At 38.2% G+C, this 17,879-nt stretch overlaps 2 protein-coding genes across 2 annotated transcripts in view; one reads left to right on the forward strand and one right to left on the reverse strand.

The window, feature by feature from the left end:
• LOC130984979 (prefoldin subunit 4) overlaps positions 1 to 17,879 on the forward strand; it is an 89,146-nt gene that overhangs the window by 23,799 nt on the left and 47,468 nt on the right. The gene's annotated exons all lie outside the window — the stretch shown is intronic.
• On the reverse strand, positions 262 to 8,202 carry LOC130984970 (probable helicase MAGATAMA 3). Its single transcript, XM_057907674.1, is given in 22 exon segments — positions 262 to 674; positions 1,141 to 1,227; positions 1,314 to 1,436; positions 1,614 to 1,751; positions 1,753 to 1,983; positions 2,345 to 2,429; positions 2,552 to 2,610; positions 3,257 to 3,310; positions 3,669 to 3,761; positions 3,845 to 3,958; positions 4,045 to 4,142; positions 4,453 to 4,558; positions 4,645 to 4,756; positions 5,502 to 5,552; positions 5,676 to 5,764; positions 6,060 to 6,095; positions 6,282 to 6,473; positions 6,648 to 6,839; positions 7,002 to 7,129; positions 7,361 to 7,508; positions 7,733 to 7,815; positions 7,925 to 8,202. Coding segments are annotated over 22 exon segments (2,496 nt in total). The 5' UTR covers positions 7,980 to 8,202; the 3' UTR covers positions 262 to 452.

The following is a 17,879-nucleotide window of genomic DNA, read 5'->3' on the forward strand; positions in this document are numbered from 1 at the left end:
TTGCAAAATTATGATTGTGAGAATATTTTTATTAAAATGTTAATAGTTTGGATATTTCATCAATATTATTGAAAATTCAGGACAATTTTGGACCTAGTCAAATAATTTAGGATTTAATCCAATGATTATGAAAGTTCTGGACACAAGTTAAGCATTATTGAACACAATAATATATTCAATCATTATCAAACCATCGCAATTAACCCAACAAGGACTGATAACTTTATAAGCTATTAAATAAATAAATAAAAAACATATAAATTTATTATCTTTCCAAATAGCAATAATGAAATTTGTATTAGAATCAAAATAAACATATAAATTTATATACATTTGACATCAACAGTAACCAAATTTGTGAAGTTCCATCGACGTCGTATGAACTCAATAGAAAATAAATTGATTGACTGCAAAAATTCAAATTGCAGCCAAAGCAATCAATAAACAAGGTTTCAGTCATCACCTGCGTCTCCATCGTAGGCGTCTTCGCCATCGTCTCCTCCCCAGCCATCATCTTCAGCTTGTCCGGGATCATCGCCACCATCAATATTGATGGGCACTGCGATATCCATATCTTCGTCCATGGGAGCTGTCGGGGACTCGGGCTCGGCCACCTGTGCTTTCATGGAATCAAGGCTAGCCTCGCTGAAGAAGTCAGCGTAAGGCTTGGATACCTGAGAGATGTGTAAGATAATGCTAACTATAAATTTTGCTGAAATTTACGAGGATGCATTGCATAATACTGGATTATACCTTATGCAATGTAGATCTCCATCCTCATCAAATAAGAGAAGCAAGAAAATTCACAGAAGGAATAAATTGGAAAGAATTAATTTTGGAGCTCAACGAATTATGAATTTTTGCTAAGATATAAACGCAGAGGATTGATTCTAAATGACTGCAATCAAAACCATCTATATAAGTGCAGCAATCGCCTCGGAATTTCAAGATTCTTTTTAGCTAAAGCATCTAGTTGAAATAGACCGATGAAACAAACTTGTTATGAACGCGCAAGTAACTGATAGCACTAAAGATCACTGCACATAAATGTCCAACTTTACGAAAGGTGATAAAATAGTGCAGTGAATCATATCTCCCGACGTTATGACTAACTTATGAGTATTGAGTGTGAAAATTTACCTTGAATAATACATTTCTCTTCTCTGCACTTTCAATCAGATTCTTCCAGTGGTAATCTCCTCTTAATGTTGATGCAGAACCCACGACCTATGATTTAGGTAAAAATGAACAGAAAAAATAAGAACACGATCCCATAAAAACAATAAGATGATTCCTTTAATCAAGAGGCATACCAGAACAGAAGACCTTGCGCGAGTAATGCCAACATTCATTCGTCTAAAATCTTTAACAAAACCAATGGCTTTAGATTCATTTGCTCTAACACAAGAAAAGATCGCAACATCCTTTTCCCGTCCCTGAAGATTTGAGTCTATTAAATTATATACCAATCTAATAAAATATTAAATGGAAAAAAAAATACTAGTCGAATCGTATGATGTGAACCATTAAGGCACTGCAGCAAAACTATAACCCCAGGCAAGGATGATATATTCGAGAAGTATGCAAATAATTTGACAACTAGACAAACCTACCTGAAACCCATCAACGGTGTTGATATCGACAAGTTTATCTGACTGCATACCAAAGGTGCTACGGAACTTCTCTCTGAAGAGCTTGACTTGATGTCGGTATGGTGATATGATAGCAAGTCGAGAACTTGCCTTAAGCTCATGGATAGCTACTAATTAATTTGCTATACATAGCAAGGATAAACTCGACTTCATCAACATTTACATGAGAACCACTTCCCGACGGTTGGGACTCCTTCCCTTCGTGTAAATCAAAGAAACAAAATGGCCCAAAGCAACAGAAATTGTGCCATGAACGCCTAGTTTGATCTTCAACATCAGGTCCATCCTCCAATGAATCTTCATAAAATTCCTTTGAAGGGAAGCTCCTAATCTGCATCAACATATTACATTAAGAACTAATCTAAGTAAACTAAGTAAAGCACCACCACACCCATCTCATCTACAAAACATCCAAGTCAACTTATATTCACTAGTATGCACAAGTGCCTGTGACATAATGCTTGTTTAGAATTAGTGATAGGATGATTTAAAATGAATGTGTAGAAAGTTCAGATTCTTCATGGCTCATAAAACCCTTCAGCCAGTGCTTTTGAGTTCACCATACAAATCGTGTTTTCTTTTTTCCGTCATTTTTTTTTACAGGGAATCATGTATTTCTTGATGGGTCCTCTACAGAAAGCATACTCATAGCAGAAAGAATAGAAGAAGGAAAGAACGAGAGAAACAGCAACCTCTGGATTCATGCGATATTGGGTCTTCAGCATCTGTACAGGATAGCCTGCCTCCTGGAATCTTTTAAATAAGCTCATTCCATATCTACAAAATACCAGAAATGATTCATTCTCTTTCATGTAGATTTTCCAGAAAAGAACAGTAAAACTAGTACGACTAATTATTTTATGACAAAGTAAGGTTGTCAGACAAGACAATGCTCCTACTTAAAATTTTCTGCAACAGGAGAAATTACTGTGGCTGGCAGTTGAACTGGATCTCCCACCTAAATGGAAACGATAAAATTAATGAATATTTTTACCACTAGATACAACAAGGCATACACAGTAAGGAGTAGAACAGCAAAAAAACTATAAAAAATTATATTAGTACAAAGAAACAAGACTTAGTTACAACATCATTGGTCGGTGACCTGGATGACTGCAATTAATATGACAGATAAATAATGAAATGTGCAAATGCCCTAACTGCAAAGATTGTTTGTATATGTATATGTACATTCATCCCATCACATAGTCACGGAAATGCTATCAAAGTTATCTTTGTAATTTTAATAGATTATTAATTTATAATGTTAATCTTTTTCATAAAGGGTCTTCTGAAAAATTATTATCTTATTAATTTATCGAAATTATTGATTTGCATAATGGGCCAAATCAGGACCGGAGAAAATTATTATAAGAGAGGTTATTAATTTATCGAGTATTATTTAAGGAGATTCTACTATATATAGACTAGTCACCTTCCCCAAAACTAAATGATCAAATGGCATAGGAAAATCAGCAAGAACATATGTGCTTGGCATCAGGGAAGCTTAGCCTTAAGCTTAGGATTGCAGACATTTAAAAACATAATACTTCATTACAGTGAACATCATTTGCACAACTTGACATATGCTGAAGAGAACATACCAAGAAAACTTGTTTACATCCATTGGCCAGTGGTATAAGTGTAGCTGGCTCCACCTATTGCAGATAAAAAAATTGAAGAATGGTCAACCATAGGACGCAAGAATATATGTTGTTTATCAGTCAATCTACACACTGTCAAACTAGCCTAACAAGCTCAACTCACAAATAGTGTATCTGAACCATAAGACAATAACACACTACAATAGAAAGGGAGACAGTACAGCAAAACACTAATATCTGATTGATTGACTTAATGACCAGCAATGTCAATTGTATCAATAAGCAACAGTTATAAATAGAAGTAAATACAGGATATAAACATGAAGAATTAACATTTTCTAGAAAGAAATATCAAATAGACATATTCTTAATTCCACAGCAGCCCTACTTTTCAGTGATGAATAATACTTACAGCTTGAGCAGCTTCATCAATTATGACAACATCAAAACTCCGACTCAATTTACTAAATAGAGTTGATCCGCTGTAGCTCAGAGTGGAGAAAACCTGCCAACAAATAACTAATCACTAAAAACCTATTTACCGTTTAAGCAAATATTGTACATTACTGGAAAAGAACTCCAACATACAATCACTGCTTCATCCAGTATGGAAGCACGGATACTGTCTTTGTCCTTTGCTGTACCTCCTTGCTTTTGCTTGTCACCAACTTGAGTATCCACGCCCGCAAGTTTTTGCTCTACCTAGAACAATTTGTTGCCTTTGTCAATTTTTTAAACTCCAAATCAACAATTAGCATTTGGTATATTTCTGGTTGCCATATGCATACCAAGTAATCCATGGAAACTGCCTGGACTGAGTGGTGGGCTTTAAGACCTACTCGCACAATCTTAGGGCTGTATGCATGGTCAGTTTCATCACGAATGCCTGTATTGTAACCATAGAAGTATCAGCATTTAGCAACCAGAAGAAATTCCTGCCATAACCTTGAAAAATCAATTCGAACCATTACTTCATTGGGAAATAAACAACAGTGTGATAGCAAGCTACTTGAACCTTTCAAAAACCACAAATGTATAAGACATGATAAACTAGAGTGACTATTGCTAATGAGTATTGTCCCCCATCCTAGTAAAGTCACATTTGGTGTCAAATCACTAGGCTCATCTTGTAAATATCATAGACCAATAGCAGATAAAACTAAATAAATAACCGGTCAAGGATAAAAATCACTAACCAGTACTTAGGATACGTGAGACAATTTCATCAAGGGCAGAATTTGATGGAGCACATACAAGAACACGAACACGATATTTTCTGCTTGAATTGACCACTTCTGGTTTCTATACAAAGTTTGAACTTTAAAAGTTGGAGGAAAGTGATTACAAATAACTTGGAATGAATGCTGTCATAAGGAAATTGCTCTCACCATCTCATTGCCAGATGTTGGGAAGAATCCATCGTCTCCATCTACAGGCATGATCATATCTCGAGGATTGATTCCAGTTAGCCACGGAGATGCTTTTTGCCAGTGATTATATCTGCAGCCATCGACACATCTTTTAAATGAAATATTACCATCAAAAGTCCATAATAATGGAGGATGATAGTGAAGGTGGAGAAGAAGATGGAGATGGAGATGGACATGATTTGAGATTATTGGACATTTCATTATGCCTATTTAATTATTAGACTTGAGTTTAGGATTTTAAAGATTTATAAGTAATTATGAACTTATGTGTTTTATGTGTTTTTATATATTTGCTATGTTTTTATGTGTTTTATTATATTAATTATAATTTTCATGTGTTTTTTATTTACGCCTCGGACCACCTCGAGGCTTACAGCTTGCAGCCATTGGCAAACGCCTCAAGGCTTAAGCCAACTCAATGCTATAAAGTGACACCTTGGAAACCAGCACTTCAACGACTACTAGGGATTGTACCACTACTTTGGGAGTTCATCTCAAATAAACATATATTAAACTTGTTAACTTGTTTAATGTATTTGATGGGTCCTACCTAAGAGTGATGGTGTTAAATTATCCACTAATCAGGGAAGTGTGCAATACGCAACAAAAGTCTAATCTCGGTCTATCATATCTAAAGATCTTAAATCCTTCTTTAGAAATGTGAGTACTGTAACAAGTAAAATATCCTGAAACTTCCCAAAATAAAAATTAGAACTGGGAAGTAACTCACTTAAGCTTTATAGATAAAAGAACGACTTGAAACATAATAATTGAAAGCTTGCAGCACTTGATAGAACAAATAGAGTTAAACATACTTTTCTTGAATAGGCAATTCCGGCCCACGTTTTACTCCAACCAGTTTTCCTCTGCATGAAATACATGTATCATATTATTCAGACAACTGAGTATGATATTTAGTAGTTCTTCTCTAACAACTGGTTGACAGCAACATAAGCACTCTAGAAAAGGAATAAAGAAAAAATGCTCACCCATTGGAGTGTACCCTAGGTGGAGTAGCATGCAAAATGGCACTTAGAAGCCCAAGAATGGTTTGTGTTTTTCCTGTACCTGGGGGGCCCTACAAGCAACTACTCTGTTAAACACAGATATATCCAAGATATTCTGCATCATTCTTTAGAAAATTTAAGCAACACGAAGCAAAACTAAATAGATCAAGCACAGATCATCATTGTTTCAAAATATACACAATTTAATTGTGTCAGTGACAGGTTTGCATTTGTTGTCCATGCAGACAAAAAATTGAAGTCAAAGTTAGGCAAAGCCACTGCACACCACATGTGAAATGTCACAAATTATATGCACAGGTGCCTACGTATTTTTTAGCATTAGTAGCATAAAGATATAAGTCAAACCTGTATCAAGACGAAGGACTTGCGTGAAAGACCTGCCTGCATCAAATTTAGAGGAACCTCTGTCAGTAAATGTCTGAAAAGGAATAGAAAATAACTAAGAAACACAGTAATGAGCATTTCTTTTGAAACGATAAACTATATATGATAGTTATGGTGAACTTGAAATTAAAACAAGACTCTCAAGGATCCTGAACATTGAGGATAAAGTTAATAAGAGCTCACGTATATAGCCTCTAATTGTGATTTATTATGATTGCTCTCAATAAACTCCTTCAAAGGTTTAGATAGTTTCCAGGCACGATCTTCAGTAACATTGTCAATTTCAGCTGCGTTTAGGATCAAATCCTTGAAAGGGAGATAGCTAATGGACTGCAGGGCAACATATTCACGGACTATAGTTGATAAACTGCAAATCTGGAACACCACATGCCAAAAAATATAGACAGGATTCAGCAACAAGCCAAAGCAGCAGCTAAGTTATCATCAGCAAACTAATATGAGGACAGAAGAATCCATTTTCTGATTCCATCGACATTTTGCATCACGTGAGGAAATAAGCTTGCATTATTTTTAATTTACAACATTTACCTTCTCAAGAAAAAACATTTTCTTTACTTCACAAACAACAGGAAGCATGTTCAATAGCCTTGGGCGACTTTGAATTTCATCCGTGTTATATCTTTTGACTTCACCACCCAAATACAGACGAAGTCTTAGCTTATCTTGTTGACGATGCTCAACCAGTGCAAAGGCATATGCACTTGGTATTTTGCCTTCAAACTACATCAGAGAGCACCAGTTTCAGATCAGTCATTACAATGTACAGTAGAAAACCATAGCAAATGAACCAAAACAGAGTACAAGAAAAGAACCGATTTAAAGCTAGTTATACATACTCTACGCGGTTCAGCAAACAGTTATCTCAAGTTCGTGAAGATTTACCTTCTTATTCGAAACCAATAATAGATCATTTTCAGATACTTTCTCTGGGTCAGAACAAATGACCATAGGCAAATGAAATTCATTGACTTCTCTGCATTCTGCTACCATTGCTTCCTGGCATACTCTTTCTGTTTGTTCCGGAGCACACATCAGAAACATGTGCACAGTCAAATAATAATCTCAAAGAAGAAGAAAATATGCAGAAACTAGAACCACGTTTATTCTCAACAGTTAGAAGTATCTAAAAAATTCTTAGAAATATGACAATCAAATAAGATAATTGTATCCAGTAGAAAGTTCAATGTAGACAATGAACCCCACAAAAGAGAGGGGGGAGCAGGGTGGGAAGAATGCAATACCTTCGTCTTCATCTTTTTTTTGAGCAATATTTGCTTTAACTTCTTCAAATAGCAGCGGCTCAAATGTCCCAAGATATTCATCAACATCTGCATACGTGTTCTTAACCTCTTTCAATCCCTGAGCACGTCTCGGTTGACGTTGCCGCTTCTAAACAACAATCCAAATGGGGAAATTTATATTCACAAAGGATGAAAGTATAAAATTCGAGTCACGAGTAGCTTAAAACCAATAGCACTAATCAATTGAACTGAAACGGTACTTGATACTCACGCGCATTGCCGGAATCAGGCTCCGCAACAGTATATTCATTCATAATCACAAACGACACAGGAGAATAGGAAATAGAAAGGGTAAATAAATGTGGAAGCTACCTCTGCTTCGTCCAATATGCGATTGTAGTCCCAACTGAGCACTATTTGATTGTCCAATATGCTAATGAGTATTGTCCCCCATCCTAGTAAAGTCACATTTGGTGTCAAATCACTAGGCTCATCCTGTAAATATCATAGACCAATAGCAGATCAAACTAAATAAATAACCGGTCAAGGATAAAAATCACTAACCAGTACTTAGGATACGTGAGATCATTCCCACTTCGATTCCGCAGCAGAGTAGCATGGTGGGTGCTGATGATCTCAAGCTTCAACTGATGGATAAGCTCACTTCTGATCGCCTTCATCTACAAATCATTCCCATTGTAGGGATGGGCGGCTCTGGTAAGACCACTCTTGCTAGAACTGTTTATGAAGATCGTCTTATTAAGGAGCGTTTTGATATTTGTGCTTGGGCTACCATCTCTCAAGAATATGTCATTAGAGAAATTTTTGCAGCTGTTCTTCGTCAGTTTAATATAGGAGTTGCAGACGATTTGAATGAGCATGAATTAGGAGAAAAGTTGTATAAACTGTGAGGTTGGCCCATTTCTCATTCCTTCTCCCTTTTCTCTTCAGGGCCCAGGACCGAGCCCACTCACTTATCCCAGCCCATTCCCAAACCCTAGCCCACTTCTCTTTCAGATATACCCCGCTGCCCTCTATCTCAGACTCCTCGAATTCTCCATCTTCCACCGCCCTTTTACCTTGGTTACTACTCCGCCTTCAATGGCGCCCCCTTTTACCGTTGCTGTTACTTCCCTTATATCCCTGATGCTCTCTCATACGGGGAGAATGTATTATTGAGGATAGAAAGGCTCTGCTATTCCTTTGTGGTTGATTCCTTGATAATACGGGATTCCCTGCGTGGGTGGTGGTATCACCGGGCCTTCCTGACCATCGAAGCCCTGATTGGTGGTTACCTGAGGAAGATCTGAGCCGCCGGAGTTCTGAACTTGGCTCCTGCTGTTGGCGGTTCTGTAGATATTTGAGAAGTTGCTCCTTTGTCCATCCCTGGTCTTGATCATTCAGCTGCCAGAAGGGTTGCCGAATAAAAAGGGGAAAATCTGAGCCCCTGTGTTCCGAGGACACCTTTTCCCTTTCTCTAACTTTCTTGTTATTCTTATCTCTGACTTTACCCTGTTTCTCCTTTACTTGCTGCTTGTCCTTGTGTATTGCAGAGGAGTGAAGAAGAGCAGAGGGATCGAGACTCCCCGCTGCCAGAGGACTCGAGGCCAGAGAAGTCCCCGCTGCCAGAAGACTCCCCGCTGCCAGAGAAGTCCCCGCTGCCAGAGGAGTCGGAGCTCCCGAGCAGAGAAGTCACTTCGCCCGAGCAGAGAGATCGAGCAGTTCAGTTCAGAGGAATCGAGTCTCTAGTGCAGCGCATTCTACGATCTTCAGAGAAGAAGAAGACGAAGATTAAAGTGCTTGAGCACGAGTGGGGAAGACAGGAGGTTCGGGAACCAAGTGGTGTAACCCTGGCTAGGCGAAAGATACCCAACAGTGGTATCAGAGCCACGATGACCTAGCCAGGGCACCCTCCGAACACATCTTTCCCACCCCGCCGCCCTTTGGCTGCGCCAATTCGCTCCCGACGAGCAAGGATTGTGGTAAGTCCGGCTCTTCCACCTGAAGAGTTCGGCTCTGGTAAAGCGGCTGTAACCTTAGCTCCTAGATTTAGGCTTGGTCAAGGTGCTGCTTTTGTTTTCTCTTTTGGTATCTTGCGTTCCTGAGTTTTTTGTTTGCTTCCGCTTGTTGACATCTTAACTCGATAATCCCTTGGCTTTTCAAACCAAGTTAGATCTCCCTTGTAGTTGGTCCAGTTCGTCTGGATTCTCCTTTAAAGGAGTCTCCTCGTGCGAGTAACCTGGAAAGCAAGGAAGAAAGGGATTTATCCAGTTGATTGTCTGTGTTTTGCTTTCGTGTTTTCTTTTACTCTGTGTTTGTGTTCTTTGAAAAGGTCTGTGTGCCTTGAAAACTCTCTTGGATTGAGAGTTTGTGGACTGAGTTAGTCCCCTTGGAACCACTAGGGTGACCAGTGCGAACCTTGCTCCACAGATCAATCTGTGCTGAGATCTGGGCTCTCCACTGCTCTTTAACTCTAGGTGGATCTTCTCCAGGTCAGTTCTGACCTCCCTTTGCCGTGTGCTTCCTCTGTGTCTTTGCTCTTTGTGTTTTCTTGCTTGTTGCATCTGCATAACCATGAACAACATGCATGTAGTGCCATTCAATGGCAGAGATGATTTTCAGGACTGGAAAATCAAGATAGAATGCATTCTTGTAAAGGAAAAGGTAAAAAGGGCTATAACCACTAAGATAGATGAGACTGTCACTGATGCTAGGCAGCATGAAATGAATGATAGTGCTAGGGCCACTATCTTGTTAAACTTGTGTAGCTCTGTGGTTAGAAAGGTGTCTCATCATGAATGTGCTAAAGATTTGTGGGATGATTTGAACTCCATATATGCTGCACCTACTGAAGTGTCAACTTGGTCTTTGCAAAATCAATTTATGTCATTTCAAATGGATTCTTCTAAGGATGTTGATACTAACATGGATATTTTCAACAAACTGTTGCATGATTTAAAACTTGCTGGAGATGACTCCATTGAGAAATATGCTCCCCAAATCCTTTTAAACTCCATACCCGAGTCCTTTTCTGAAGTTAAGTCTGCTCTGAAATATGGTGGGTCAAAAGTCACTTGTGAAATGATCACCAATGGTCTTAAGTCTAAAGAGAGTGAACTGAAATTGGTTAAGTCTAAGCCTCTGCATGGTGAAATTCTTTATGTGAACAAGAACCAACCCCAGAACTTCAATAGGGGTCAGAACCTTGATAAGTCTAAGGACATGAGACCTTACCATCATAAGGCTGAGCCTAGTGGTCAAAACCAGAACCAAAACTCTGACCAAAAGCCAAGGAAGGTCTGCTGGAACTGTGGAAAACCTGGTCACTTTATCAATAGGTGCAAACTCCCTAGGCAGAAAAGGCAACCTGTCCCTGAAGAGCCTAATCAAAGTGCCCATAATGTGTATGAGGATGACTGTGTTTATATGATGCATGATTATGATTTCCAGTTCATCAGTTACTCAAATGCTATTTCTAAAAACATGAGTTCTAGTGAATGGCTCATTGATTCTGGCTGCACTTTTCATGTCACTCCTTTTGAGCATATGTTTCATAATCTTCAACCTGTTAAGTCTGGGCATGTTGCATTGGCTGATGGTCAGAATTGTGAAATCATGGGGAAGGGTGATGTATGTTTAAAATTTGAAAATGGAAAGTGTCTCACTTTAACTGAAGTCAGATTTGTTCCCAATTTGAAGTTCAGTCTGTTGTCTGTGTCTCAGATTGCTGATAACATGATAACTGGATCTGTTGATCACTTGAGTTTTCAGTTTAAAAGGGATTCTGAACATTACTTTTCTGCACTTAGGAAGGGGAATTTATATGCTGTGCATGCTGAATCTGTGCCCTTACATGCTGTAAACGTGGTTCATGATGATAAGTCTGCACTTTGGCATGCTAGACTAGGTCATATAAGCAATAAAGGCATGGATATTTTGAAAAAGGCTGGTTCTTTTGGAGATGACAAGATCTCTGACATCACTTTTTGTGAACCGTGCATTTTAGGAAAGCATCACAAGTCTGCATTCCCCATTTCTGTTCCCTATCCCAGAAAACATGTTAGCACTGAAATACTTGAGTATCTGTATGCTGATGTCTGGGGCCCTGCAAAGGTGCCCACCCATGGTGGCAATGTGTATTTCTTGTCTGTAATAGATGATTTTTCTAAGAAAACTTGGGTGTTTCTTATGAAAAACAAGTCTGATGTGTTTGATAAACTGTCTAAGTGGGCTGTTCAGATTCAAAAACAAACTGGAAAGAGCATTAAATGCATTAGAACTGATAATGGCCTTGAATTCTGTAATCATTCCATGGATAGATGGTGTTCTGAGTTAGGCATCATTAGGCATAAGTCAGTCCCTTATACTCCACAGCAAAATGGAGTTGTTGAGAGAATGAATAGAACTCTCCTTGAGAGAGTTAGGAGTCTTCTTGTTGCCTCTGGTCTGTCCAAGCATTTCTGGGGTGAAGCCCTTATGACTGCTGTCTACTTGATTAACAGGTCTCCGTCTGTACCCTTACTTGGCAAATTACCTGAGTCTGTATTCTGGAATAAGCCTGTATGCTTGAAAAACCTGAGAGTCTTTGGCTGTGCTGCATATGTGCATCAAAATCTTGATAAACTTGAGCCTAGGGCTAAGAAATGCATCTTCCTTAGATATCCTGAAGGGGTTAAAGGATATAGGCTGTGGGATAGGTCTGTACCTGGGTTCAAAACTTGCATCAGCAGAGATGTTTCTTTTAATGAGCTGAGTTTTCCATGTTTGCTGAATTCCTCACATTCTGCTGCTCCAAGTGAGGTGGAGAACCTGAATACTTATGATGCTGCCAGATATGAGTTTATGTATACTCCTGTGATTCCTTGTGAGGTGGAACCCGAGCCAAACCCTGAACCTACTCCTCCCCTTGAACCATTGATTCTTGAACCTATTGTGAATGAACATGATGTGCAAGAGCCTGTTCTAAATGATGTGCCTGTGAATAATGATTACCAACTTACAAGAGATAGAGATAGAAGGCATGTTAGGCAGCCTGCTAGGTTTGATGATTACAACATGTCCATGTATGCTTTTAATGTGTTTAACAATGTGGATCAGACTGAACCTTGTTCTTATTCTGAAGCTGTTAACTCTGATGAATCTGCTAAGTGGTTGACTGCTATGGAATCTGAAATGAACTCTCTGCATAACAACAATACTTGGATTTTGGTCCCTAAACCTGCTGACTGTTCTATTGTTGAGTGCAAATGGTTGTTTAAGATTAAAAATGAGGTGGAAAGTGTCAGACATAAGGCTAGACTTGTTGCTAAAGGTTTCACTCAAAAGGAAGGCATTGACTACAATGAAATATTTGCTCCTGTTGTGAAATTTACTACTGTGCGAATTATGCTTGCTTTATGTGCTCATTTCAACTGGGAATTGAAACAAATGGATGTCACTACTGCCTTCTTGCATGGTGAATTAGAAAATGACATTTACATGAAGCAGCCCGAGGGTTTTGTTGACAAGAACTTCCCTGACCATGTGTGCCTCCTCAAAAAGTCTTTGTATGGTTTGAAACAGTCCCCTAGGCAATGGAACTTGAAATTTGATCAATGCATGAAAAGCTTGAACTTTGTTAGGAGCGGTTTTGATCATTGTTTGTATCACTTGGGTGGTAAATCTCCTGTTTTCTTGCTTTTGTATGTTGATGATATGCTTATTCTTGATCCCTGTTTGAAAACTATACAACATGTTCAAAAATGCCTTTGTGATATGTTTGACATGAAAGACCTAGGTGATGCCAAGAAAATCCTAGGCATGAGCATAGAAAGAGATAGGGAGAACTGCACCCTTTTGTTGCATCAATCTGAGTATGTGAATCAAGTCTTGCATAAGTTCAACATGTTTAATTGCAATCCTGTCAGTGTACCTCTTGGATCCCATTTTGAGCTTAGTAAGAAGCAATGTCCCACCTCTGGCACTGATCTTGAAGAAATGAGAAATATCCCGTATGCTAATGCTATAGGCTCTGTTATGTACTTGATGATTAGCACTAGGCCTGATATTGCATATGTTGTTTCTTGTTTGAGCAGGTACATGTCAAATCCTGGCCTCCCTCACTGGGAAGCTATGAAATGGCTATTTAGATATCTGAAATCTACTATGAAACATGGTCTGCTTTTCTCCAAGTCTAACAATGGTGTGAAATGTGTTGGTTATGTGGACTCCAATTATGCTAATGACAGAGATAGTAGGAAGTCTTCTACCTCATATGTGTTTACTTTGTGTGATGCTTGCATTAATTGGAAGTCTCAGTTACAAGGCATTGTGGCCATATCTACTACTGAATCTGAATATATAGCTGCTACTGAAGCTGTGAAAGAAGCAATATGGTTAAATGGTGTGCTCTCTGAGATTAATTTTGTTGATGATAAACCTGTGCTTTTCTCTGATAGTCAGTCTGCTAACAACTATGCAAAAATCCTGTGTTCCATGATAGAACTAAACACATTGATGTCAAGTATCATTTTATCAGAGATGTTGTAGAAAGGGGAGATGTCATTCTGAACAAGATTCCCTCTGAGTTCAATCCTGCAGATATGGGTACTAAGTGCCTACCAGTTGCAAAGCTGGAATCTTGCAAAAGGACTTTGAACATTGGGCCTGGATGATCCATCTGTGTCTTTGTGACAAGTTCAGCCTTTGTGGCTGCTTGTTTTTTGCTGTCTTCTTGTTTGCTGCATGTGTTGAGTCTGCTCTGTCCTGTGTTTGCTTGCTCTGTGTGTTTTCTTTTGCTCTGAGAGTCTTATCTGTTGTGAGCTCTGCTCTGGTCTGTCTGTTCTGCTCTGTTCTGGTCTCTTGTGTCCTTTTTCTTTTTTCTGCATGTGCTTTCTGTATGTGTTCTGTTTGTGTTTGTGTGTCTTCAATGATAACCTCTTTTGGTTTGAGAATGGTGATTTCCCTGGGTTGGTCTCTGTGGTTTGAGATTGAGTTAAATGTGCTTAATATTTTTCTAACCCTCTATTGTCTTGTCTTTGTGATAGGATAATAGTAAAAATAGGGGCTGTGATGATAACTCTAAATCAATGGCCGGCCCTTCCCTGGTGACAGAATGATCAATGTGCCAAAGGTGGATATGTGAGGTTGGCCCATTTCTCATTCCTTCTCCCTTTTCTCTTCAGGGCCCAGGACCGAGCCCACTCACTTATCCCAGCCCATTCCCAAACCCTAGCCCACTTCTCTTTCAGATATACCCCGCTGCCCTCTATCTCAGACTCCTCGAATTCTCCATCTTCCACCGCCCTTTTACCTTGGTTACTACTCCGCCTTCAATGGCGCCCCCTTTTACCGTTGCTGTTACTTCCCTTATATCCCTGATGCTCTCTCATACGGGGAGAATGTATTATTGAGGATAGAAAGGCTCTGCTATTCCTTTGTGGTTGATTCCTTGATAATACGGGATTCCCTGCGTGGGTGGTGGTATCACCGGGCCTTCCTGACCATCGGAGCCCTGATTGGTGGTTACCTGAGGAAGATCTGAGCCGCCGGAGTTCTGAACTTGGCTCCTGCTGTTGGCGGTTCTGTAGAGATTTGAGAAGCTGCTCCTTTGTCCATCCCTGGTCTTGATCATTCAGCTGCCGGAAGGGTTGCCGAATAAAAAGGGGAAAATCTGAGCCCCTGTGTTCCGAGGACACCTTTTCCCCTTCTCTAACTTTCTTGTTATTCTTATCTCTGACTTTACCCTGTTTCTCCTTTACTTGCTGCTTGTCCTTGTGTATTGCAGAGGAGTGAAGAAGAGCAGAGGGATCGAGACTCCCCGCTGCCAGAGGACTCCCCGCTGCCAGAGGACTCGAGGCCAGAGAAGTCCCCGCTGCCAGAGGACTCCCCGCTGCCAGAGAAGTCCCCGCTGCCAGAGTAGTCGGAGCTCCCGAGCAGAGAAGTCACTTCGCCCGAGCAGAGAGATCGAGCAGTTCAGTTCAGAGGAATCGAGTCTCCAGTGCAGCGCATTCTACGATCTTCAGAGAAGAAGAAGACGAAGATTAAAGTGCTTGAGCACGAGTGGGGAAGACAGGAGGTTCGGGAACCAAGTGGTGTAACCCTGGCTAGGCGAAAGATACCCAACATAAACATCTTTATGGTAGAAGATACCTAATTATAATGGATGATATGTGGAGCATCGATGCATGGGATAGAGTTAGGAATTATTTTCCGGATAGCAAAAACCGTAGCAGAATAGTGGTAACAACTAGGCTATCTGCTTTGGCTTCTAAATTACCTAACTCTGATAGCCTTAGGATGAAACTTTTGGATGAGGCTGAAAGTTGGGAGCTTCTCTCAAATACTCGTTTGCTACTCTTTTAAATACTCTTTCTATCAATCAGGACTTTAATTTCTGCATTTAAATGAACAAGTAATCAAATGAGATTAAGAAAAAAAGAAGGAAACACTTAAACCTTAATTGTTGGTGGACCACACAATTTACCTACCAAAAAATGAGTTTCTTAATCTCCGTGCCGAAAAGAACTGGGCCTATTGGCCTGGGACGGAGGGAGTATGTGTGTGTATATATATGTAATTTATTTCAATCAGTACGATGTACTTATATATCGGTATTGCGGTATATACCGAAACAATAATATATACCGATTTTTCAGTGTATACTGTGGTATCGGTATATATCGGTATACCGCGGTATGAGAAAAATTGATACCGTTGTTGTACCAAAGAATTTCAGTACGGTACAATATCGTACCGTAATTTACGGTATACCAAAAATTCGGTATTTTTGACATTTTTTCGATACGGTAAATGCGGTATACCGATTTTTTGGTATTTTAGTCCACCCCTAAATACTCATGTTCAATCGGTTGCACCGTACAACTAGTTGTCATAATGATACTATTTCATTCGAAAAATAATACTTGAACATTTATGAATGACACCACTTCAACATACAAATGACACTTGAAGATCTTCAAATGTCATTTGTATGTTGAAGTAGTATCATTCAAAATCACATGTTGCACGAGAGAGTGCCTCAAAATATATATTCGATATGCGTGTGTTAGTTTAGCAATAGAAGATTAATGTTTAAGATCTGAGGTCCTAGGTTCGAGTGGTCTCAAACACAATTAAAAAGTAATTTTATTACTCAATTTTAATCTCAAGCACATATAACAATGTTCACTAATTACTTAAACGCATTTGAAATTTTAAGTATAATTTGCTACAATAATTGAATATGGGTCGCAATAACAATTTCACGTTATAGATTAATAACCGGTTATGTGTGTTGATTAAAATCAATAATAATTAGTCATTCTCGTCTTAATAAGCGTAGAAGAATTATAATAATTAATTGTGTTATATAAATCATTTATTTAATTGTGTATTTATAATATAATAATTTTTATTACTCGTGTAATAATTTAAAATTTTCACAACTTAAAGAATTAATTTATTCATATTCAATGACGGAGCAAATATCTTTTTAAGTGGGCCGGGACATTGATAGACGTGTTCATGCGAATTTTTATTTAATTTTTAATCTTGTGTCATTTATTTCGTAATATTCGAATTATTATTGTGACGAATATCTTAATATTATAGTAAATTATATTTATAAATTCAAGCACGTCCGAGTAAGTGGAAAATATAATTATACGTATTTCAAATTATACCAAGAAATATAATTATCTTTTATTTATATATGCGACGGATACAAGTACATAGATTTTAGACAGATTTGAATGATTGAACCTTGTTAGACTCATCATTTTTTGAATGACATAACTCTACCAAATATGAAATTAATTTTTATAATTTCTATTTATGCTTAATCGTGAAGTTTCTAAATAATGAGAATCGATTGGAAGATAAAAATAGTTAGCCCAAGACAACAAATCAATTCCTTAGATTATTGAAAGCAAGATTATCAATTGGGTCTATTGCAAAAGTTGGCCAATGGCAAAGGACAAAATTCCCTAATATCGACCTAACTCTGATTAAATCATTTAATTTATGCATTTGTTCATTGACTCTGTCTACGTCATGCACAAAATATATCTTACATATCAATAATTTTTTGAAAATTTCGAGGAAAGAGCCTCTAATTGTATCCATATCGTTGACGTCCACTATCGTGGACGGAGGGAGTATATTTTTTTCTTCTTATTTTTTTGTTTTTCCAAAATATTCAATCTCACATTGTTCTTTTATAAAACTTCATCAAATACAAGTTTATATGAAATGATACTTCTATTATATCAACTAATTAAATTTTGACATTTAAATTAGTAAAAATAATCGTGTCACATCAAATTAAATTTATTTAAATTATGGCAAAAAGTAATTTCCGTCTAAAACGTTTGAATACTAGTGGTGTAACCCGTCAAAAAACATTACGGTTGCGTTTACTTTGATGGATAATATTATCCATCTTTGAAGTGAAAATAAGGAAGAAAAAATGGTGAACATCTCTTTTGTGTCAAATGTTGGAAAAGAAATGAGATATTTTAAGGCATAAATTTTTGTTATT

Source organism: Salvia miltiorrhiza, chromosome 5 (genome assembly GCF_028751815.1).
Source record: "Salvia miltiorrhiza cultivar Shanhuang (shh) chromosome 5, IMPLAD_Smil_shh, whole genome shotgun sequence".
Lineage (NCBI taxonomy): Eukaryota > Viridiplantae > Streptophyta > Magnoliopsida > Lamiales > Lamiaceae > Salvia > Salvia miltiorrhiza.